General features: G+C 55.8%; 10 protein-coding genes across 10 annotated transcripts; 5 read left to right on the top strand and 5 right to left on the bottom strand.

Moving 5' to 3' along the window:
• Window positions 1-78: 78 nt before the first annotated feature.
• Window positions 79-1,828, top strand: D7B24_005855 (uncharacterized protein; the record flags this gene model as incomplete). The annotated part of the gene is made up of 2 exons (XM_028640000.1): window positions 79-313; window positions 375-1,828. 2 exons carry the CDS (start codon window positions 79-81, stop codon window positions 1,826-1,828), a joined length of 1,689 nt encoding a protein of 562 aa, XP_028495665.1.
• A 148-nt stretch (window positions 1,829-1,976) lies between these two features.
• Window positions 1,977-4,061, bottom strand: D7B24_005854 (uncharacterized protein; the record flags this gene model as incomplete). Its single annotated transcript, XM_028639999.1, has 1 exon — window positions 1,977-4,061. One exon carries the CDS (start codon window positions 4,059-4,061, stop codon window positions 1,977-1,979), a length of 2,085 nt encoding a protein of 694 aa, XP_028495664.1.
• A 405-nt stretch (window positions 4,062-4,466) lies between these two features.
• Window positions 4,467-5,222, top strand: NIP7 (ribosome biosynthesis protein nip7; the record flags this gene model as incomplete). The annotated part of the gene is made up of 4 exons (XM_028639998.1): window positions 4,467-4,566; window positions 4,626-4,742; window positions 4,818-4,943; window positions 5,008-5,222. The coding sequence occupies 4 exons, from the start codon at window positions 4,467-4,469 to the stop codon at window positions 5,220-5,222; spliced, it is 558 nt and encodes a 185-aa protein (XP_028495663.1).
• A 516-nt stretch (window positions 5,223-5,738) lies between these two features.
• Window positions 5,739-7,586, bottom strand: D7B24_005852 (uncharacterized protein; the record flags this gene model as incomplete). Its single annotated transcript, XM_028639997.1, has 6 exons — window positions 5,739-6,499; window positions 6,553-6,823; window positions 6,881-6,991; window positions 7,053-7,240; window positions 7,301-7,342; window positions 7,562-7,586. 6 exons carry the CDS (start codon window positions 7,584-7,586, stop codon window positions 5,739-5,741), a joined length of 1,398 nt encoding a protein of 465 aa, XP_028495662.1.
• Window positions 7,587-8,447: 861 nt separating this feature from the next.
• Window positions 8,448-9,333, top strand: ATP23 (Mitochondrial inner membrane protease atp23; the record flags this gene model as incomplete). The annotated part of the gene is made up of 2 exons (XM_028639996.1): window positions 8,448-9,041; window positions 9,106-9,333. The coding sequence occupies 2 exons, from the start codon at window positions 8,448-8,450 to the stop codon at window positions 9,331-9,333; spliced, it is 822 nt and encodes a 273-aa protein (XP_028495661.1).
• A 321-nt stretch (window positions 9,334-9,654) lies between these two features.
• On the bottom strand, window positions 9,655-10,950 carry IPL1 (spindle assembly checkpoint kinase; the record flags this gene model as incomplete). The annotated part of the gene is made up of 3 exons (XM_028639995.1): window positions 9,655-9,774; window positions 9,826-10,800; window positions 10,855-10,950. The coding sequence occupies 3 exons, from the start codon at window positions 10,948-10,950 to the stop codon at window positions 9,655-9,657; spliced, it is 1,191 nt and encodes a 396-aa protein (XP_028495660.1).
• A 1,349-nt stretch (window positions 10,951-12,299) lies between these two features.
• D7B24_005849 (uncharacterized protein) lies at window positions 12,300-13,194 on the top strand (the record flags this gene model as incomplete). The annotated part of the gene is made up of 2 exons (XM_028639994.1): window positions 12,300-13,019; window positions 13,075-13,194. The coding sequence occupies 2 exons, from the start codon at window positions 12,300-12,302 to the stop codon at window positions 13,192-13,194; spliced, it is 840 nt and encodes a 279-aa protein (XP_028495659.1).
• Window positions 13,195-13,566: 372 nt separating this feature from the next.
• On the bottom strand, window positions 13,567-15,324 carry D7B24_005848 (uncharacterized protein; the record flags this gene model as incomplete). Its single annotated transcript, XM_028639993.1, has 1 exon — window positions 13,567-15,324. One exon carries the CDS (start codon window positions 15,322-15,324, stop codon window positions 13,567-13,569), a length of 1,758 nt encoding a protein of 585 aa, XP_028495658.1.
• A 737-nt stretch (window positions 15,325-16,061) lies between these two features.
• Window positions 16,062-17,468, bottom strand: MRH4 (RNA helicase; the record flags this gene model as incomplete). The annotated part of the gene is made up of 1 exon (XM_028639992.1): window positions 16,062-17,468. One exon carries the CDS (start codon window positions 17,466-17,468, stop codon window positions 16,062-16,064), a length of 1,407 nt encoding a protein of 468 aa, XP_028495657.1.
• A 1,076-nt stretch (window positions 17,469-18,544) lies between these two features.
• Window positions 18,545-20,539, top strand: D7B24_005846 (uncharacterized protein; the record flags this gene model as incomplete). Its single annotated transcript, XM_028639991.1, has 1 exon — window positions 18,545-20,539. The coding sequence occupies one exon, from the start codon at window positions 18,545-18,547 to the stop codon at window positions 20,537-20,539; it is 1,995 nt and encodes a 664-aa protein (XP_028495656.1).
• Between the last annotated feature and the right edge of the window lie 1,481 nt (window positions 20,540-22,020).

Below are 22,020 nucleotides of genomic sequence, written 5' to 3'. Positions count from 1 at the left end.
TGCCTGCCGCCAAATAACTTACCCTTCCTTAGTCTATCGACTTCGTGGTAGTGTCATAGGAAGATACCAGTCCACATCATGGCGGAGGCAGAAGCTCGCAAGCAGATGATGGAGGCGGCACTTCTTCTTCAGAAGGAATTCAAGAACCCCGAACCAGATCCTTTCCGCAGGAAAAAGGGGCTCAACGCAGCTTCTAGAAATCGGACTGTACCGAAGCATCCTGTGGTTCCCAGCATCCCCGTCCTTGCTAACCGAGCGCCTGCCAAAATCCCAGGCTTAACACCATCCGGTCGCACTCCCAATCACTTCATAAGTAAGACAATGAAAACTGTTTTCGATTTCATGAAGCTTCTTGAGCTGAAACTGTACAACAGCTCCGACCGTGCCATGCGCGAGTATTGCGCATCCCCGTATGCCGTCGGCCACTAGCCTCACATCCGCGAACAATCCCGTGTCCTCTGTCTTCAGAGGCCCCTCGCCAGGCATGCGAGACAATAAGGCCCAAGATTGGCTCTGCAACAAGGATACATCGATCAAGATTAGCCAGAACAAATACCCTCCTATTCACAGTGCCGATGCTCAACCTAAGCTGTTTAGTCCTTCGACCACAACGGCTCTGGCAGACATCTCCAACGCCCTCACTTCCGACATTACCTTATCTCAAGACCAGCCGTTGCCCCACGGATCCCAGGGATGCAAGGTCGATGTCCGGGACAACGAAAAAGCTCATGGGATTGACCAGGTCAAACACTTTCCAATCAAGGTTGGCCCGAATTATGCAGACGATCTTATGGATCTTGATGATGAGTTTGTGCCTGTGCGCAATCGGTCTGTCCCAAACCCAGAAGACCTGCTTGACCTTGACGCTCCAATCGCTCAACAGAACACCCAAAGTGTCGGTGGCGATACGGCCTTCGATTTGTTCAGTCTCTTGATGGAAGGTATTGAGCAAGGCAAACCAATGCGCTTAGGTGACGCCCTGGAACGCGTCAATCTGGGCATCGACAAACCCAGGCACGAAAGCCCAGAGGACAATAACGAATTCCAGCCTGCTCGCTTCATCGCTGCCATCGAAGGGTTTGTCAAAGGCGAGTCATCACAAGAAACTGTCCAGTCGCTCCTTGACTCAGCCGTGGATGCTCTGCCGGCGCTGAGAGAATTACAGGCTCTCAGCCCACAGAAACGCTGCGAGTGCCGGTCGCCTAAGTTCAAGGCAGTGTACGGCTTATCTGCTTCCAAGTACAACGACAATCGAGGCGAAGATACAGCAGCTGATGCTCAAGACGCCTTGTTCCGGTACGTCATCGCATCCGCCCAGCAAGGAGCGACCCGCCAGGCTGCTCTCCAAGTCCTCCTCTGGTACCATGACGTCGAGTGCTCTGATATTCAACTTGCTGCCCAGGCTTATCCTATCCTTTTTGGCGCCTGCCCCGCCACTGCCGAGTCCGCAGATGCCGACCCCGACGGTGGACTTATTGTTGTGAAGGCCAACCGAGATGATGGCCATGTCGATAAGGACCTGGATGACGAGCTCTTGAGAGAATGTGACGGCGACAGCCCCAAAAAGAAGTCTGTCCGAAAGCGTGATTGGAAGGAAGCCAAGCAGGGTCGCGTCGGAGACATCAATAGGCATGGGTATGATCAGGGTTTCGGATACAACAACGTTATCTTGGGTTATGGCCAGGAGACACAAGATCGCACTGCTGATGGTCAGCAATGCAACAACTTCGACCACAGTCAAGTCGAACTGTCGGGCTCATACATGGGAGTGGACCACAAGGTTGCTCCTGCAGTCAAGAAGGGACTGTCCTCTTCTCGATGGGCTTGAGCACCTCAGGACACTCGTATCTTGGTGGACGTGACAAAAGACTTTCCATAGGACCACGAAATGAATTCACAAATGTTGTAAAAGATTCAAATGGGTGCAATGAGTTCTGGACGTAGAAGATCGTAACTTATTCTCGTGGCTACCGACGCTATATGCTCGAGACACTCTTTTCCAACAACTTGATGCTCTCCCTCACCTTGGGCGAGTAGTGCAGCCGCAACAGCTCACCCTCCCAGACGGTTGACGCGAAGGGGTTGCTACCCTCAATGCTGTCGCTAAGTCCATTGAACGTGCCGTCGCCCTTGCGCTCCTCTGTGCGCCACAGGGCTGAGATCTTCTTGCCGTGCGTGTGTGTCACGTCCTGCAGCAGGCCAAGAACAGCCTGGATGGACTTCTCGGGCATTTGCAGGGCAGCGGCCATGAGCTGCTTAGTGAAGGCGGCCAGACGCAGGGGCGGCACGGAGCGAATGTTCCAGTGGGGGAGGAGGACGGCGGTGAGGGAGCGGAGGAGAAGGACGGTCGTGGTCTGGAGATTGATCTTGGGGCCGTCGTCTTTGGAGCCAGATGGTGTTGACGAGGCTGTGCTGGAGTTGGCATTGGGGTCGGTGGCGTGGAGGGAGTGGGAGGTGAGCTCAATGTCGGGGTTCAGGCATAGGGGGTAGAGGGATTTGAAGAGATGGGTCGTGAAGTGCGAGAGGTCCAGGTGGAGGGTTGAGCGCGCATTGTGAGCGTCTTGGCCGGCAAGGAGCGCAAAGGCTGTAACGATGCAGAGCAAGGCCTCGCGGGAGGTGTTACGGACGGATTCAGACTCGTCGCCCTCCTCGCCCTCCTCATCCTCGGGGTTCTCCTCGTCGCCCTCGCCTTCGGCATCTTCCTCGGCGTGCCGAATCAGGTCCTTGAGAGCCTCGAGGAGATCTCCGAAGAAGTCCTGGTTGATGAGGTGTGCGTACTTGGCGAGACCTTCGAGGGTAGCGCCCATCAGATGGGGGACCCGGATCTTCAAGATGCGGAAATAGGTCGCAAAAACGAGCTTGAGCGTTTCAGACTGCATCTTATCGCGCTCCTCGTGGCTGACGAGGGCGTCAGCCTGCTCCATATCCTTCTCGATGGCCTTCTGCTCTTTCATGGCCTTGCGTTCACGCTTGTTGATAAACTTTTTGCGCTCCATCTTCTTTTGTTGCTTGGCCTTCAGTGACTCGGGGTCCTCATAATCCACCCTCTCGTGTGAAGCTTTACCGCCGAACTCGGATAGCAGACGCAGGTGGAGGAAAAGGTTAACGACGGCCTCGTCCACCTTGTAGTCGCGAGCGCGCATCATCTTGGAGAGTAGAGAGACGGCTTCCTGGGAGGGGTGGCCCTCGTCGTCATCGCGGAAGAGTACCTCGAGGGCGCGACGGCACCGGTTGAAGTCTGCGTCGACAATACGCTTGCTAAGCTTTCCTACGATGATCTTGAGGAGTTCGGTACGGAAGTTGAAGTGTGGGACAGCATTGAGAAGGGTGCAAGCGCACATGATGCTGATGCTGGAGATGCTCTGACCCTTTCGTCGGGACGAGGGCAAATCAGCCTTCGCATTCTTTGTCAATTGCAGAATGTAGGCATGGTAGCCCTTGATGAGAGACTGCTCGTAGACACGGAGCTTCTCCACGTCCTTGGACGTTTTCTCGCTCTGCTGCTTTTCGGCAAGAGGACGAATCCTGTAGCCGGGAATGATGTCCTTGTACACAGCCATCTGGGTGACGAGGGCGAGCTTCTGGATGGACATGATCTTGGATGTGGCGAACTCAGCCATGGCCTTTTTGAATGCGCCAAAGTGCTCCTCCGGGTCCTCGCTCATGTCGGCGGCAAACTTGGCGAGCTTCTCCTGGGCAGCGAAGATCTGCTCGCGATCGGGTATCACAGGTTCGTCGGGCTTGGGCGCCTCGGGTTCGGGGGACGATGCAACGACATCTTCGTCGACCTCAATGTCGCTGTCGATGGATTCGGCATCGTCATCCTCTTCCAGGAGATTCGACTGCTCCAGGCGTCCGTCGGCCGTTTTAATTGGCAGTTTCGTGCTCTCCTTCTTAGCCTTCTTCCCCTTTCGAGGTCGGTTTTCGTAGTCTTGTTCGAGGTTCCAGCCTGCAGCGTTCTTGATGAACGCCTTTTGAATCTTTTTGGAAGACGGCCCCGAGGAGACCTCATCCTCTGGGGGAGGCGTCAGCTTTCGCCTCTTGGGAGCTCGTGTTGTCATGGTGTACTGTGGTGCAGGGTCGTCGACTTGCTTGCGATCCGATGTTCTGAGCTTCGCAGCGCTCTCGACTCAATCGAACTGAAATTTTTCCCTGTCCCGCCAAACAAAATCCGCTGGACCCCTGCCTAAAGTCGGGGCCTCGCAGGGCCGACCACCGATCGTTATGTAAGCGCACCTCACTATAGGGACGGAGCTTTCGGTGGAGGGGCGGGGAGCTCCAAGTGCACCAGCTTCGTGGTATCGATAAGCCTTGAGCGCATGTCGCAGCCCTCACCGCCCGAAATTTTTCGATTTTCTGCCGCTCTACCATCGCTACCGATTGGAAGCGCCATCCATTGGTTGTCATTTCTGCCTGCAGCTCACGACCGACCGCCCGTGATACAATAGACCCCGACAAGCGCAATCATGAGGCCCCTCGTGGAAGAAGAGACCAAGAAGGTCTTCGCCAAGCTGGCCAACTACACTGGTGGCTCGCTGAAGCAGCTGATCCAGCCGCTCGACAATGGTAACCCCGCCTGCTCCCTCTGTGCGATTTGGGGCCGTCTGCTAATGCGCCGCATCAAGGTGACCGATATGTCCTCCGTCTGCAGAAGGACCGCGTCTACTACGTCCTTCTCTCGATCGCGAACCTTGCTGTCAGCATTGAGCGGGCGAAGCTGCTGTCCATCGGCACATGTCTTGGTGAGTCGCTGTTCCCGCTGCCAACAGGCCAGGCAGTCCTAGCAGAAGCGCAAAGACTGATCTCATGAGTTGTAGGCAAGTTCACAAAGAAGGGTTCCTTCAAGCTTCACATCACAGCTCTGCCTATCCTGGCCGAGCACGCCCGTTACAAGCTCTGGGTCAAGCCCAATGGCGAGATGCCCCTGCTGTACGGTAGCCACTGTAAGAGCCCACCCCCTTCGCTGTGATGCCCAGCCCCGTCGCGCCTGTGCTGACCTGCTCCCAGGTGTGAAGGCGCACGTCGGTCGCTGGACCGACGATATCCCCGAGCACGCCGGCATCGTCTTCTACAACATGGCCGACGTCCCCATCGCCTTTGGCGTCACTGCCCGCAGTACCGCTGACGCCAAACGCCTCGACCCTACCGGCATCGTCGCCTTTCGTCAGGCCGATTGCGGCGAGTACGTTCGCGACGAAGATACGCTCTTCTCGTCCGGTTAAGCGGGGCAATCCACGACGCAGACCTTTTTCAGAGCGGAAATGTGGAACTGAGTATCTCATCTTTGTTGTAGCATGGCAGGCGTTCGGGGCGTCGAAAACAGGCGGGGAGGATTATCCTCTTGTGCGAGGCTCAAATTTCATCTCATGTTTCTCTCACGTTGGAACGGAACCACATGGCTGTCGACCACGCGAGACGCGAACAAATTTACAACGGAACAGAAAACAAGACATTTACCAGTAAACTTTTGGCCAAAACCCAAGCCATCTCATATAAGTGCAAGCCGTGAGGCACAGATTCTGTTGAAGAACTGCAGGGTGTGTAATGCACTCCCTCTTCTCTGCAAGCAGCAGACACTCTCCTCGTCGTGGGCTCGAGGCTGCACCGTATATACCTGACTGAACAAGGTATTTGATGTAAAGAAAATCTCTGGGTGATATCCATCCCGTAGAAATGCGACATACAGCTTTTCGCGCTTTTTTGAAAATGAGATACCCTATACGCCCCCAAAACTCCATCTACACTCGTGCCTCGTAGCCTGAGATGCCCGCGCCCAGAGTCTCGGCGACCTCCTTAACGACCTCGAAACTCGGCGTCTGGGGCCGGCTCTCCCGCCTGAAGAGACTGATGTGCTGGCGTTCAGCCACGTACTCGCTGTCGGCATAGCCAAGGAGGCCCTGAATCTCGGCGCTCTGATGGCCCATGATACGACCGACCTCGTGCGCCGCGTAATTGACCAGGGCACGGCCGACCTCGGTAGGGTTGCCGCCCCAGATGCGACCTGTAGGGGAGGGGACGTGAAGACGGTCCACGACGACGAGGCGGACTGACTCATGTTGGGCAAAGCTGCCCTCTACGTCGAGGACACCTGCGGGAAGGAGACCTGCCTTGCGAAGGAGGGCACTGTGGGCCCCTGCATCGATGTAAATCGTGCCGTTGGGACGCAGTGTGTGGAGGAGCCAGAAGTGGCGATCGTGAATGGGCTCTGCGGACGGCAGGAAGCAGGTGTGTAGCGGAGGCTTCTCGAGATTGTCGAGCTGGATGGAGGCTGTGGAGGCGGCGAGGAACTCCTCCATGCCCTCTTCGTCGTCTTGGTTGGGGATGTTGGCGGCTTGCAGAATGTTTCGAGCAGCGTGTTCGTACCGGACAATCTCAAGGATGTTGCCAGGATTTGAAGAGCGAGTGACAATAGTTGTGACGCCAACAGAGGTCGCGAGGCGGGCGGCGATGATTTTGGTCATCATGCCGCCGGTACCGAGCGAGGAACCGGCGCCGGAAACTGTCCAGTCAGGATTTGGAACTGACAAAAGGGCAAAGGGGTGCACAACTTACCATCTGCCTCGAGAGTCGATATGTCTTCCACAATCTCAATCGCTTTCGCGTCGGGATGTGTCCGGGGGTTCTTGTCGTACAGACAGTCGACATCGGTCATGAGGAACAGCATGTCGGCATGGACCATGCCGGCAGTGATAGCGGATAGCGTGTCATTGTCGCCAAACTTGATTTCTGACACGGCAATGGTGTCGTTCTCGTTGACGATGGGAATGACACCAAGGCCGAGCAGCTCATTCATCGTGTTTTGCGCATTGGTGTATCTTGTCCGCTAACAGACATGTCAGACGCTGACTCCGAGGCTGACAAGGGGGGTGGGACGACTTACATCGGCAATGTCATTCCTCGTGAGAAGGATTTGTGCCACCGGTTGCCTGAAGTGCATAAACAGACTGTCCCAGAGGCTAATGAGCCTGCATTGGCCAATTGCTGCCAAGGCCTGTAAAGAGCTGTTAGGTGGTGTCTCGAATCACTTCTCCACTGACGTATGAGCGACATACCTGCAATGCCGACAGGTGTTTTGGCCTGTGATCCATTTCCATACGAAGAAGACCGACGCCGATGGCGCCGGAAGAAACAATGATCACGCGATGGCCATCCTTCTTCAGCTTGATGGCCGTCTCAACAATGAGCGTCAGTATGGACAGAAGAGGCTGGTGAGTTTCCTCGTCGACAATAGAGCTGGTTCCTGGAGTTTCACCGGGTCAGCGACCAGTGGCATGTGAAAGGACGCGAGGGCGGCACTTACCCAGCTTGAGGACAACCGTCAATGGCTTGATGCCCCTCATGGCTACAACGAATATCTCCAGTCAGTGAAAGACGAATACGTATAAGCATATACTGGCGCGCGGAAGCAAGTCAAGGCGCGAAGAACAAGACCAGAAACGAGGACAAATCCATGTAAATGAAGTGAAATGAAGGCGCAGAAAGGCAGGAAACCCAAAGGAGCGGAGAAGCAGAAACCGAAAACATCGCATCTAAGTATGAATCCACGGCGAAGGCTTCTTACATGCAGTGCCACTTTCGTTCGCCATGGTCGGTCCAGTCAAGTGCGATCAAGTCCTTGTTTGCGGTGGTAGTGATATGCAGGAGGATGGATCAGGGGACGTCTTGGTGTGTCGATTCCCCAGGTTCCCTTTGGCCCAGCAAGGCTTCTTGGGGGGGCAGGCAAAGGCGGGTGAGGCAGGCAAGGCAGGTAAGGCAGGCAAGGCAGGCAAGGCGGCAGACGTCAGGGTTGGCGTTTTCGCAGTTTTTGAGTCAGCGTTGTCCAGCGAGCCTCTTGGATTGGTGAAGAGCCAAAAGTGGACCGACATCGGGGGGGGGGAGACATCGGTTGGACGACCCCGACCCTCCCGAAGCTTTGCATCACTGTCAGTTCGAAAAGGTACCTAGAGACCGAAAGTGCGCACTAAAAGCCTCTGACGACATTTGCCCAGGCTGTTCTCCGCGCCTAGAGCGCCCCTAAGTGTGCCGTCTCACCGCTTGAAAACTGGGAAGCCCGCCCGGGACCCAGGGCCGTGCATGAGGGCCCCGTCCACCGTCAATAGGGTACTTCCGGCCCGGCCAAAGCCACCTTTCGGCCGGGCCTCCGCCCCACCCTTAAGGTACCTTTCTTAGGCCCATGTACTGCTGAAGGGCTTGACCAGGGGAGCGGGTACGCTGGCAGAGAATCGACGAACCACGCAGGCACGACAGGCTCCATCCATCACTGATCACCATCCACCATCGCCCGACCTGGACGTTTAACGCATCAGACCATCGCGACGGACTGTCTCGCACAAAGTGGCACCGGATTGCCATTGCCCTCATACGACAATCACACTCTCTCCTACCGCCTGCTGAGACTCGGGCATACCGCGACATCCTCGTCTTCGCCAGAGGCGCGCATCTTCACCATGGCCTCTCCCACCAGCGCTGTCAAAACCGCTGCCCTGCCGCTCGACACCACGATACCGCCAACTCCCTCCTCGTCCACGCCAACCTCCGCAAACCCTACCGAGCCGCGAGTCCTCCACAATGATCCCGCCCGCACGGGTTTCGACCCCCAGACGAAGTGGTGGGTCAACTACTTCAACATCCTCACCGGCAACATGACCCGTGAGGGCCAGTTCCACTACCGCGAGCACCGCTACCGCGTCAACGAGGAGCGCGACATCCGCCGCGTTGAGGCCGACCGCGACTGGCTCTTCGCCTATTCCCCGACCATTCGTTTCATGCGCGAGAAGATCGAGTCCCTCAACGGCACCCTCGACGAGACAAATGTCGTCTGCCGCCGCTGCCCAGCCCGCCTGACCGAAGATGGCGAGGTCCATCGCCAGAGTGGCGGCTTCAGCCCGGCGCACGGCATCCTGATCTGCGCCAACGAGATGCGCGACCGGAAACACCTCGAAGACACGCTGGCGCACGAGATGGTGCACGCCTGGGACCACCTGAGGTGGCAGGTCGACTGGCTGGGCGACATGGAGCTGAAGCATGCTGCTTGCACAGAGGTATGAGAACCCCAAGAACTACGCGTGGACATGTGCAACCTGTGACAATGCTGACGAGGCGCAGATTCGAGCGTCAATGCTTAGCGGCGAGTGTAGGTGGACCAGGGAAACATTTACCAGAGGAAACTGGAAGTTGTCGCAAGGCTTTCAGGATTGCGTGCGGTCGAGGGCTATCCAGTCTGTCATGAACAGGCCGCGATGCAAGGACGATGTCCAGGCGACCAAGGTCGTCAACCAGGTGTGGGACTCGTGCTTCGCCGACACCAGGCCGTTCGACGAGATTTACAGGTGATGGCTTGACTCGAGGAGGAAGGGTGAGTGAGATTGTACCATATCATGTAGGTGATACCACGGACGAGTTTTGGCGGACAGGCAGGCATTGATGTGAGTGTAATGAAGATCTCTCTGGATTATTGTATGCAGAGTGCGAAAGTAACGAACCCAACTCCCCAAAAGAATATGCACAAACCACTCCGTTGTTCCTGATCCCTGGCCACTGCAAATGAAAACTCGCACGACTGACTCCTCCATAACGCCATTATCCTACATCAATCCGGACAGACTATTTACCCTCGTCTTTATGTGGCCGGCTGGTGCGTAATTCATCATCTCATTAAGTCGAGTACTTCTCGCGGTTGGCCGCCCGCTCACCCTTGATGCAGTGTTTGACGATCCAAGGGTGGCTCTGGACCTGCTCGAGGGGAATCCTCTTATCGGGATCGAGAACCAAAAGCTTTCAACCGGTTAGCAGTGATCGGGGTTCCGGGACGTGATGAACACTCACTCTCTTGATCAAGTCCTTTGCCTCCGGGCTGACAAATGAGGGCACCGTCATGTCGGCCCTCGCAATCCTCCGCTGCGTCATGACGGGCGAGTCCTCAAAAGGCGCCTCACCGACGAGGAACTCGTACATGAGCACACCCAGACTCCACAGGTCGACCTTTTCGTTGTAGTAGTTGTCTGAGCTACCGGGCTTGATCATCTCGGGAGGAAGGTAATCGAGAGTTCCGCACATGGTGTTGCGTCGGTTGTTGGGCGCATGCACGCTCCAGCCGAAATCAGAAAGTTTGAGCTCGCCGTGGATACCGACGAGGATGTTTTCAGGCTTGATATCCCGGTGAATGACGTGCTTGCGGTGGAGATAACGGAGCGCCGAGGCCATCTGCGCTACGTACTGGGCGGCCTTCCACTCAGGGAATTTGTTCTCGCGACGAAGATGCTTGTAAAGCTCGCCCTTGCCGGCGAATTCGAGAATGAGGAAGACTCGCTTGCTGTCGTGGAAGTGCCCGTACAACTGGAGAATATTGGGATGCCTCAGGTTGCTTTGAATCTCAATTTCCCGTCGCACCTGCTTCTCGACACGGCCTTGTTGAATCTCGTTCTTGTGCAGAACCTTTAACGCGCAGATGAAGCCGGTAGTGCGCTCCTTGGCGAGGTAGACGCGACCGAACTTGCCTTTGCCCAGGGGACGGCCAATTTCGAACATGCCCAGGTGGAACTGCTTCGGGATGCTGGGCTCAGCGACCATGGTCACCGCCTTGCGTTCGACTTCGACAACCTCATCGGAGCGTGATGCAGCCGAAGAAGGGAGGGGCTTGCGGGGAGGAGATGTTGGGTTGTGGGCTTTTCGCTGTGCTGCTTGCGAAGGAAGCGTTACGGAGGCAACGGTGTTGGTGTTTTGGGACTGCAGGGCGACCTTAAAGAGGTTGGCTCGGCTCGAGCTCTGTGGCAGTTGGGAGGTTCTGACAGATGCAACAGCCTAGAAGACATCGTGTCAGTATATGGAGTCGATCCAAGCTACCGTGAACTTTACCTGTTGCTTTGAGTAGACCTTGGTACCATCGCCAGAATCGTTCTCGTCGTTCACCGTCATGTGCTCGAATCGAGCCTCGAGCGTTCGAGTAGCCATGGCTTCGATTGGCAGGGAAGACAACTCTGGTGGGAGATAATCACTCGAAGACCTGAGCCAGATGCACTCACGTCCTGGACCTGTGGGTTAGTATTTGAGGGCGGCACTGCGACTAGGTAGAGGTGAGAGAGCTAACATCAGCCATCGTCCGTAGCGGAGTTATACAGGGTGCCTTCACTACTCGGCCCCAAACATTCGATTTGGTGTGGTTGCCGGGGTGACAGTGTCACGTGTGCCCATTCCGTAACCCAGTCGCCAGACCACGCCCCCACTCCATTTCACCCACTCGATGGTTATGACATCCCTTATTACCTCCTTGCAACATAAACAACTTCATCGCAGTGCGCTCTGCACATCGATACCTCTAAGTTGCGAAGGGAGGATAAACTAGCTGCTGCATAGGGCATCCCCTGCGGCTGCCAACTAGGCCGTTGTAGGCCAGACCTCACCTTGCATCTTATCAAGAGTGACTTGGCTCAGATTCAATCTTTATCTCTGCCCGTGGCGCAAACGCCGGAGTTCTACCTCTACAGTTGTCTTCATATACCAGCCGAGCTCTGACGAGGTCTCACAAATGATTGCCATGAAGCGAGCTCCTACATCAAACCGCCGCGTCAGCCATGGTCCTTGCAGGTCTATGACACAGAGCCAGCTGAGAGTTGAGCTGATTCACTCGGATCATTTGGTCGATGAACACGAAGGTATGCGTGTTCTGTCAGATAATGTTGACAGTCTGCATACGTAACCCAGTGGTAAAGCTAGGGACTTCACTAAGTTTCAGAGGGCACTGCAATGCCAAGATCAAACAAAACGTAGGCTTGGGCAACTCGGGGCGCTTATAATATCCTGCGCATTGACCAAGATAGGCAGGACTCAGCGATCGTGTTCAATCATTGAATTCTGTTGTCATCCAATCTTCCTCTCTCCCAATTCGAGATCTCTCGACTCCAAAGACCAGAAATCGGCCATCGGGGTCTCTCCATGCCCATCGATGACAAGGCTGCCGAGATGACCCCACGTTTGCGCCATCATACTGATCAGCTGGGTGTAGTACGGTATTAGGTGTAGCATTGTGTGACAGATACCATCGGTCCGCCCCATGGTGGTATTCAATCAGATAAAACTCGAGGTAGAGTGGCTACTAGCTCGGTCGGCGTTCGTGCGCTACCTACAGTGAGCCGGCAAACAGGGGTCTCATGCTTCCCCGCCAAACCCCACTACCAAGCTCGTCAAGCTCCATGGCTGCAAACGTGAAGGCAGTCCCGATTTCACACATCGCAACAACACGATCGAAAACACGATCAGTCGTTTGACACCTTTCTCGTAACCCTCTCGAACCAGGCGCAGTCATGAACCCAATCACTGCTATCAACGAACCCTTTCCGACGCCGTCCATTCAGGGCGCCGTCGATGCCGCGACAACCACCCACCCCCAGGGCCGCTTTCGCATTGCGACCCGCAAGCTGCCCATCTCCAAATCGGGGCCCATTGACGAAATGACAGAACGTCTCGGCATCCCCGTTCCCGAGATGATATTCGGCGACAACCTCGTCTCCCTGACGCACGCGCCCTCGGGCTGGTCTCTCGCCTTCAACGCCTACGACGCCCTCGACCACGTCGACAAGACGGAGAAGAACATGCTGCAGGTCGCGTACGCCCGCGACTGGTCCAGCAGTCGGGAGAAGACAAGCGCCGGTATCAAGGAAGTTGTCAAGCCGTATGACTGGAGCTACTCGACTGACTACGACGGGACGCTCGCCGCGGGCGCGCAGGCGTTCCAGCCCACGACGAAGGAGATCCCGCTCGAGTTGCTGAAACGCCGAGACCCTATCCTCTTCTTTGACGAGGTCATGCTGTACGAGTCGGAGCTTGACGACAATGGCATTTCCATCTTCAGTGTCAAGGTACGGGTGCACGAGCAGCGCATGCTGCTGTTGTGCCGGCTCTTTATGCGGTTGGATAACGTGCTCGTGCGTATTCGCGACACGAGGGTATACGTGGATTTCGCAGGGGACTATGTGCTGCGCGAGTATACGGCAAAGGAGGACAGCTGGGCCAATGTCAGGAGAGTAAGTCGGTCGTGCGAACATATTCAGAGCGTGGCAACTAACGAATGTGACGCAGTCCTTGTTCATGTCTGGCCGGCTACCAGATGACATAACGATCGCGCTCAGAGATGCAAACTTACTGTCCACTCTGCTCCCGACAGTGGGCCGGAAGATTGAAGAGGTCAAGCTGCGTTGATATAGTTTTATTTTGGGCTCAAGGCATTGTCTGGCGTTGAACGGCGTTCCCAGGGTTTGGGCGTAATTGCTTACTTCGAATCACGAATGGAAGGGTCAACAAGGACTGAACGGATTCATGCTTGGTTGTATACGCTCATGTGTGCCTCGGCCGCGAATCGCAGACTTGTAGGCATTTAAAAATCCCGTCTCCAAACAGAAATCATCCACCCGCCCACAAAAACCGAAAATCACCGGCAAGCCACCTATACATCCATCCGGCCTCGTTGTTGCAGAATCTGAGGCAACAACTCACTCCATACATCTTTCACTCTTCATAAACCTTGAAAACCCCCAATCAGGTGAGCGCATCGACTCAGTTCCCAGCTACCCATCACCGCGCGCCGCTCGGAGACGAGCTTTGGGTCAACTCCTCGAACTCGAGCTCCCATTGGTCGACTTCTTTGAACTTCGTCACAGCATTCTTCAACTCATCTGCTCCAGTAACGTCTCCTTCTTCGGGCGTTGCATCGAACGTGTCGTCGGGTGCTGGACTGAAACTGCCCTCCTCTTCCTCATCATCTGTGTTCTCCTTGTCTGACGATCGACGACCATATGTCCGCCTGCGAGCAGCGGGGGCACCTGCCGTCGCCGCCACAGCTTTGGTGCTACGTGAAGCAGGACGGTTGGTTGAGCTTCGTTTGAGCGGTGTCGTCCGTGCGCGTCTTCGAGATGCCCTGGCATCAAGGTATGAGAGCTCATCGTCATCTTGGCCCAGGCCCGAGTTATCAACCTCAGAGTCAGACTCTGCATCATTTCCCTTCCGTCGCCGGCGGCGGGGAAGCAGGCCGGCTAGATCAGCAGTTGTCACCTGTGCAGATGCTTTCTGGCCCTTTCCTTGCTTTTGCGATTTTCTTTGCCGCGCATCTCGGTAATTGGGTGAGTGCGTAAGAGACGGGGGACATGAGGCATCAGAAGTATCGCCAGCGCGAGTGGGGGTTATGGGCGCATGGTGGCGGCGTCGTTTGGCAAGGTTGTGAATATCTGGCCATGGCTCGTCCTCTGACCCGCTGCTCATCGGCGGTGCCATGATCTCTTCGTCGAAGGGCGTAACTGGGCGGGCCAATGCTGGGAGCACTGGCGAGGCCATTGACGACAGGGAGCTGAGGTCTGAATCGTCATCGCTTTCTTCTGCGGCCTCGTCGCCAATGTCCTCTGGAACGTTGCTTTCAGTTGGTTCGTCGAGGCGCAATGACTTTTCGGGACGGTCACTCGTGTTCTGAGCGTCCATGCTCTTGCGCTTGCGGGACTTGACGCTTGATGTGACATCGGGCTCCTGACCGGGGTCCTTCTCAATCGACTGCTGCACCTCGCGCCGGTTCAACGGCGTGGACTCTGCCTCTGGCGCAAATACCTCTCCGTCATCTTCGTCCTGTGCGCCGGTCCCCTCCTGATCATCGTCGACATCCGAAGAGTCGTCAGAAGGCCTCGGTGCGCGCGCCTTCTGCGCAGTCCCCAAAATACTTGGCTCACGTGCTCGCCTCTTGAACGCGCCAATGTTGAAAGAAGAGCTTATGACTGGCGTTGCGCCCACACCTCGGCTCGGCGGTCGGATTGGCGCATCATTGCCCTGAAGGCTGATGCTAGGGGTGCGGCCACGGCGTTTGTGGCCCATTCCAAACAAACTCGAAGTATTTGTTGACCGGTTTCCGCTGGCCGTAACGCTGCCGGGGATCTCGCTCTCGTCTAGACCTAGACTATCGTCGAGCGCGTTGAACATCTCGCTGTCCAGCTCCAAGCCCGTTAGGTCGCGTCGCTGCTGGGCAGGCGTCGCGTGCTCCTTCCTCCCAAGTTCAACCTGAGCATCTTCTGATGACACGACTGCATTCCCTGAAGAGGTCGACATGTCTTCGCCAGCTAACCTCTGCATGGCGAGGTCGCGGTCGTGGCTCGTCTTCTGTAGAGCCTTCTTCCCACTCGCTGTGACATTTGATCGAACCGCCCTCAGGCGCTCGTGCTCGCGGTCGCTATGGCTGTAGATATCGTCGCTGGACTTTTCGGAAGCGGGCGCAGGTGCGGGCGCATCCACGGGTTTGGCTGGTGCTGCAGCAGCGCGAGCAGGAGCGCGACGTGATCGCGTGGGGCGCGGCATGCTGCGCCGAAAGTTGGGACGTAGATGTGTTCAAATTACGATGGGCCAGAAAATTCAGTCTTACTACGCAGACAATGAAGTTCCGAGCCTGTGGGATAGTGGCGTGTTTGTTGGTACAAGAGAAAGTACGCGCGATGCAACTGTGTGTCGGGGGAGAAAGGCTGGGTGGGTGTTAATGTTCGCGATGGTGGGAGAAACACGAGACGCGTCGCGCCACGACTCCGAATGCCAAGCCCCACTCAAGCTCGCGCCACACTCATACACCCAGGCCACCAACCCCGGCTTTATCCAGTATCAATGACGACCACTTCTTCACATGCATATACATCCTTACACTATCGTCATGAGAATTACTTGTTACGCACTGGAATGCCGGACGGCCGTCAGCCAACATCGGTGGTGTTCGAGTCGACAAGATTCAAGATCGACACGCCTCGGTTAACGATCAAGATCGGCTGGTCTTTAACGAGTCAAAGTGTACGATGACCCTTGGCTGCCCCTTTAGACGGCTTTTCTTATCCCTTGTTTGTTTGTGCAAGCTGCACATCACCAAGCCAGAAATCCAATAGAGAGTGTTGCAGTAAGCTTATTGACTGCCATTCGATGGAGATGTGTACACTTTTTTTTTGTGCCTCCAGACCCTGATCAGCGCCGAAGTCTATGTGACATGATTAAGAAATACAAGATGATACAGGAGGTATACAGCAGATAACCTTACATACGCGCCCAGCGTGTTTTTAGATGAGCGCCTGGCCCATAAACATTGCACGCTTAACCTCTGCGATAACGTCCTTCCGGTCTTTGCTCCCAGCCAGAACTATACCCCTTCCACGACGACCCATCCGGCCGGCCCTTCCAAGTCGGTGGATAAAGTCGATGGTGGTGTGAGGTACGTCGTACAGGATGACGTGACGGACAGCCAACGTGTCAATACCTCGCGACGCCAGATCCGTGGCCACAATAACCTTCACATTCGGCAGCTTGCGGCCGCCTGTGGGGGCCTTGTCAGAGGCGGGTGCTCGCATGGGCTCGGCGCTCGTAAAGGACGCGAGCATGGCGGACTGGCGCTCCTGGGCCGTGTCCCTGTGCAGGGCGATGGCGTCGATGCCTTTAGACTGCAGGTACTCCGCTACAGGTTGCACAGTCTCGCGTTCGTTGACGAAGACAAGGACACGGCGTATGTCGAATTCGTCCTTGATAGGGCCCTCGTGGCGTGATGCCTCGCGGCCAATGGTTTGAATAGCATCAGCAGTTGCTAGGTCTTTGTTGTTGCGGTACGGGTCTTTGGAAACATCGACAACACCCAATTGAACACGTCTCGGCACGGCGTGAAGGTTCGGCGTGGTGATGCGGACCATGTCGGGGAATTGAGCAGCAAGATACTTGTCCAGGCCTCGGGGAATAGTTGCAGAACAGCATACGAGCCTCTTCACCGACGGCAGTGCCTTGTTGACGATGCTCGTGGTAAGGGGGGCGAAGCTACGGTCAAAGAGAGAGTCAGCCTCATCGATGATGAGATGGCTGACCTGCGAAAGGATGTTAGGGTCTGAGTCCGCGATGGAGGCCAACAGCTGTGGTGTCGCGATGATCAGATCGATTCCTCGGTTGGAGTATAGGTTGCGCTCCACAACCTCAGCGTTCTGCTTGGCGGAAAGCTTCTCAGACTTGAATTTGACAGCGTGCGACAAAGTCTTGGCGACAGCGCCAACCTGGTCGACGAGTTCGGCGGATGGAACGAGTACCACAACCTTGGGCCGTGCCATGGTAGGGTGAGGCTCTTCCATCTTGGATCTCGACTTGGAGTTTCGCTGCCATTCCTTCTCTTCCTCCAGCCTCTTCTTATGAGCCTGAATATCGGGATCCGCTGCTTCAGCGACCTTGATGGCATTTACGGCGGGCAGCAGGTAGGCGAGCGTCTTGCCGGAGCCCGTCTCGGCCGCGAGGAGGAATTCCTGTCTCTGTTCAGTCTTGCCCCTTCCGAACCGAGGTAAGAACCGGCTTTGCTGGCCCAAAAGGGCAGGAATGGCCAGTCTCTGAACAGGAGTCGGTTTGATGTCGATCATGCCCTTGAGAGCGTCGTCAAACAGCGCCTTCTTGACCGATGGCAACAGGTCGAACTGATCAAACGACTCGTACGAGCCCATTTCGTCTTTGATTTGTGTCCTTTTTCGGTACGAGATGTCTGCAAGCGCGCGATGCATCTTGAGAGCCCTGAAATCCTCGCGATCATCTCTGCGGCGTCGGTCGGCGGATCGATTATGGGATTGGGTCGGTGTCTGGGAACGGGATGTCGGGCTTGGGCGTCCTCTGAATTGTGTCTGGTTCATGCCACCAAACGGGCCCTCAACGGCTCTTCTCGGTGGTTTGGCGTTATTTAGCCCGAAGGGGGACGGGCGGGCGACTTGCTTGCGATCGGATAGAACCATCCGCGATGGCTTCCCCCGAATGGTTCTTTGCGATGCGAACCCTTGGGCAAGTGTTATTGGAGGAGGCGTCAGCAGAGCAGCCCGCGGCCGAAGGGCAAACTGGCAGAGAAGACATTGTGAGCCCATCGTGCGAGGCGGCATATTGCTCTTCTCGGCCCTTGAACGTAAATATGGATGGGTGGAATTGTTGAAGGGGGACTACACTTTTGGCATGAAGCCCATCAGAAACTAAGCGGTCGAAAATTTGGAGCTTCGGAGGGTCGCCTGAAGTCGCGTTAGCGTGTCTGCGCGCCAACGTGGACCCGCCGGAGTGCTTCAGCGGTCTTTCACCAGGTCCCATTTACGCCTACGTCTTGGCATTCGATAAGATTCTGTCAAAACTTATCGCACTGGAGTTTCCAGGCTGCTGTACCACGTTGTTATGTTGCCTTGACAGATGAGAACGAAAGAAATCAATTTCTGCATGGCAGGATCAAAAACATGTATGTAGTTTACAAAGTCATAAACAGGATCGAAGCAGCCCATCATTTCCGTCCCGTGGCGTCAAAACCAACCAAAGTCCTATAGGGAGAAAGTACCTTGGTTCATGTGGTATCCTTAAGCTCATCATGCAAATAGCCTTAGTCAGCTTGCCCGCTTGGCTGGGACGATGGACCTCGCTTGGGCCAGCCCATCCACAATGGACTCGACCATCTCTATGAACCACGTCACCTCGTTAAACCCCTGAACGGTTGTCTCACGGTTCCCCTGGTTGGAGTTAAATAAGCAGAGCATGTCGAAAAGTGCTGCAAATCATGAGTGCCGATCTGTTTGCCGAGTTTAACACCTTCTCATCGAAGCCCCAAAGCCAACAATCTCAGCAGACAGGTCAACCGCATCCTGTTACCCAGCAACAACAAAAGGCGGATCCGTTCGACTTCTTCGCGTCAGGCAACGCGCCTGCTCAAGTGAACCAGCATGCCCAGGCATGGCCTCAGAGCCAGGACCAGAGCCAGCGCCAGAGCCAAACTGACAGCTTTGGTGGTTGGGGTGACTTTTCCTCACTCTCAGCTTCACAAGTCAGTCAGCAGCAACCGCAACCACCAGTTCCAGCGACCGCAGCAGGAGGCGACGATGACGATGGATGGGGCGATTTCGAGGTCGCTGAAGGGCCTTCGGAGCCTTCAATCACCTCGGCTCTGGAGCCACCCATCGCCGCACCAGTACTGCCAGCCAACATCTCAGCACCGCCAACACGAACACGGGTCCACCGCGCTTCAACCTTGGATCTCATGACCAACAGTTTGGTACCTGTGGAAGGGCAGAGTGACCCACGCCAGCCTTCTCTTTCTCTTCTCAAGAGTGCCGTTGTTCAGGCTTCCAAACCCAAGCAGCCGAAGCCCAAAGACCCAAACGTTTTATTCGATGCAGAAGACTCCGATGTGGAAGTGGATGATGATGACGACTTCGGAGAGTTTGAAGTGGGCGAGACTATGTCTGCGCAGTCATCACAACAGCCAAGCAAGCCATGGCAGCATCAACCAAAGTCACCGCCATGGCACAATCAGCCAAAGTCGCCCCCTTGGCACAATCACCCGAAATCGCCGCCCTGGCACAACGCGCCCCAGCCGCGAGAGCAACAGTCACAGGTAGCGTCATTAGCATCACTGGATCTTTTGTCACTGGAGGACCCCCCTGTTACTCAACCGAAGAGACATGTCTCTCACTTGTCGTCGCTCAGCGTCGCTTCATCTACTTCTACTTATCCGCAGGCACCCAAGTCACCTTCTTTCTCCGAACGAAACCCTTTCCCTGGCTTGGCTCTGAAGACTCCCACGTCGCCCAACTTTCCGAAGGAACCAGCCAACAACCCTGAAAGCCCAACCCCTGTGACGGCATGGCCAGCCTTCGGCCAAACGTCTCCAAAGAAGGAGGGTCAAAGCCAGAGCAATGAAGCCGCCAACCCCAACGACCATTGGTCACCGTTTGAAGACTTCTCCCCAATGCCCGGCCAACAGAAGAATGCCATCGATTCCAAAGAACTTCCTGAGAGTTGGGATTGGGATGCTGTCGATGGAGTCGATACGTCGTCTTCCAAGCCTGCTGTCAAAACTACGGCCAACACAGCGCGCAAGGTTCAGAACGCGAACACCAGTGGTAGTGATGCTACTCCTCCCACGAACATACCACCACCTTCAGTGCTGCTCTCCATATTCCCTGAGCTTCTTGCCCTCGCCAACACGAGCCTGTTCAAGCCAGCAGCCTCTCAGCCAACGTCTATCAAGGACCGCATCGCCTCCGACCCAGGCACAATTATCTTTCTCCAGGGGTACCTTGCCCTTGCCGCGGTTGCTGCACGCATTATCGCAGGCCGCAAACTGCGCTGGCATCGTGACAAGTTTCTTGCCCAAGGTATGGCCATTTCCAGCGCCGGCGGAAAGGGCATGAAGCTCGCCGGCGTAGATCGCGCGCAGACGGCTCGCGAAGAACGCGAGGCCGCTGACGTTGTTGATGTGTGGAAAGAGCATGTCGGCCGGCTACGGTCAGCAGTTGCGGCAGCCAAGTTAGCACCTGGCGGACAGCAATTGAGAGTACCAGACTTGGCGGAGAACATGGCTGTGACCACGGCCAAAGTCGTTCCGACGGCTCCTAAGGCTTGTCTAGTGTGTGGCTTGAAGCGTGACGAGAGGGTAGGCAAGGTGGACTTCGATGTCGAAGATAGCTTTGGTGAGTGGTGGGTTGACCACTGGGGACACCGGGCATGCAAGAACTTTTGGACTGAGCATGAGAAACAACTTCGCCAACGATGAAGGGCGCGCGGGAATTTGCAGTTCTTTTTTTCGTATATAAATCTGACGAACACCGAGGCGGTGCAGTTGCAAACTCCATCAATGTGTTCAAGTGGCTCGTCATACTTGTCAGCATGCTCCGACAATCTGGGCCTTGCCAGGTCAAGGGATTAGTCACCACCAGGCCGGCGTAGATATTATAGCAAGCCCGAGAACCAATAATTGACCAGACACCTGGCTGCTGGCTGTATTCTCTCTACCTGGACGTCCTTTGAGGCCATGAGACCAGATAGAGTACGTGGGAGTCTTTCAAAACAGCCCTGGGGCTGAGCCATATTGAGCGAAAACGGCGCTGCATTGACCTAGCCCCCAGGCATCATTGGCACCGAAAAGGCTTGCTTCAACCTCTATTCCTGTCATTGGCACTTTTAGGGTTGAACCGACCCATGCGACTACCGAGACAGTCAGGCACGTTGAGTGGCCCAGGCGTTGGAATGCAGGAGCCACGAGCGAGGGAGGGGGCATCAGAGGTCCAGGTACCATGCAATGCGCTGGCAGGAGGGGCAGGAAACATCGTACCCAGAGTGCTCCTACTACATAAATGTACTTTCCGTCTAGTCTCGCTCAGTACTGGTGGGAAAGTGACATGGCGAGGAGCAACTGAGTGGGGCGGGTAGGTACTGTTCCATTTCGCCCGCTGTGCCGAGTTGTACCTGCCGTCTATGTACCCTGCAACCATCACCTGGCCGTACCGGAACATTTCGTGCTCTTTGTCACAATGAACGAGAAGAGGCACGAAGCGCAAAGAACCGGCCCAAGGAAGCGGTTCACTTTTCAACTTCTGACTATGCTTTCTCATCACATCTTGAGGATCAAGAGAGAGTGCAGTCGTACATCCTCCCCAGGTTCCAGTAAGCCCCTCGTCAATGGACCCTTCGCCTCGGCAAGAGCCACCCGTGCGTGTGGGCGGCAGCATGTCTGGCAGACGCCTCTGGTGGGCAGGTTCGAGACAAAGTGGGTAGGTACGGCAAGGTGCCGGGGGGGGGGCTGCCACTAGGCTGGTATGGCCGATGGACAGGGAAGGCACAGTGGTCAACCCACCATCCATGCCGCTGCCCTCTGTATCAATCACTGTTGCGGGCGGGGACGGAGTGCCATGCGGGCAGCTACCACAGCGCGCACAACGACAGGAGTAACGGTGGGCAGGCTTTTACTAAGACGCCAATAGCACTGCGGTGCTCTGCTTCCCCCCCCACTGTCTTCACCTTCTTCATCCCACCACCGCCGCGCACAACTCCCCATCTTCTACCTTCTCACCTCACCTCACATCTTCTCACCATCACCCGGTCCATCTCCAACACCACCTCTCTTCCGCCCTCTCCCTCCTCCCCCTCCATCACCCATCTCTCGGCGCCCTCTTCACCTGACACGCCTCTCACGCCTCTTCTGTGCGCCTCCTCCTTGTCTTCACAATCACTTGTGAGTAATATCCCATACGTCCA

Source organism: Verticillium nonalfalfae, assembly GCF_003724135.2.
Source record: "Verticillium nonalfalfae strain VnAa140/NRRL 66861 chromosome Unknown scaffold_39, whole genome shotgun sequence".
Taxonomy (NCBI): domain Eukaryota; kingdom Fungi; phylum Ascomycota; class Sordariomycetes; order Glomerellales; family Plectosphaerellaceae; genus Verticillium; species Verticillium nonalfalfae.
The sequence above is the reverse complement of the archived record's forward strand: the minus strand, read 5'-3'. Positions and strand labels throughout refer to the sequence as shown.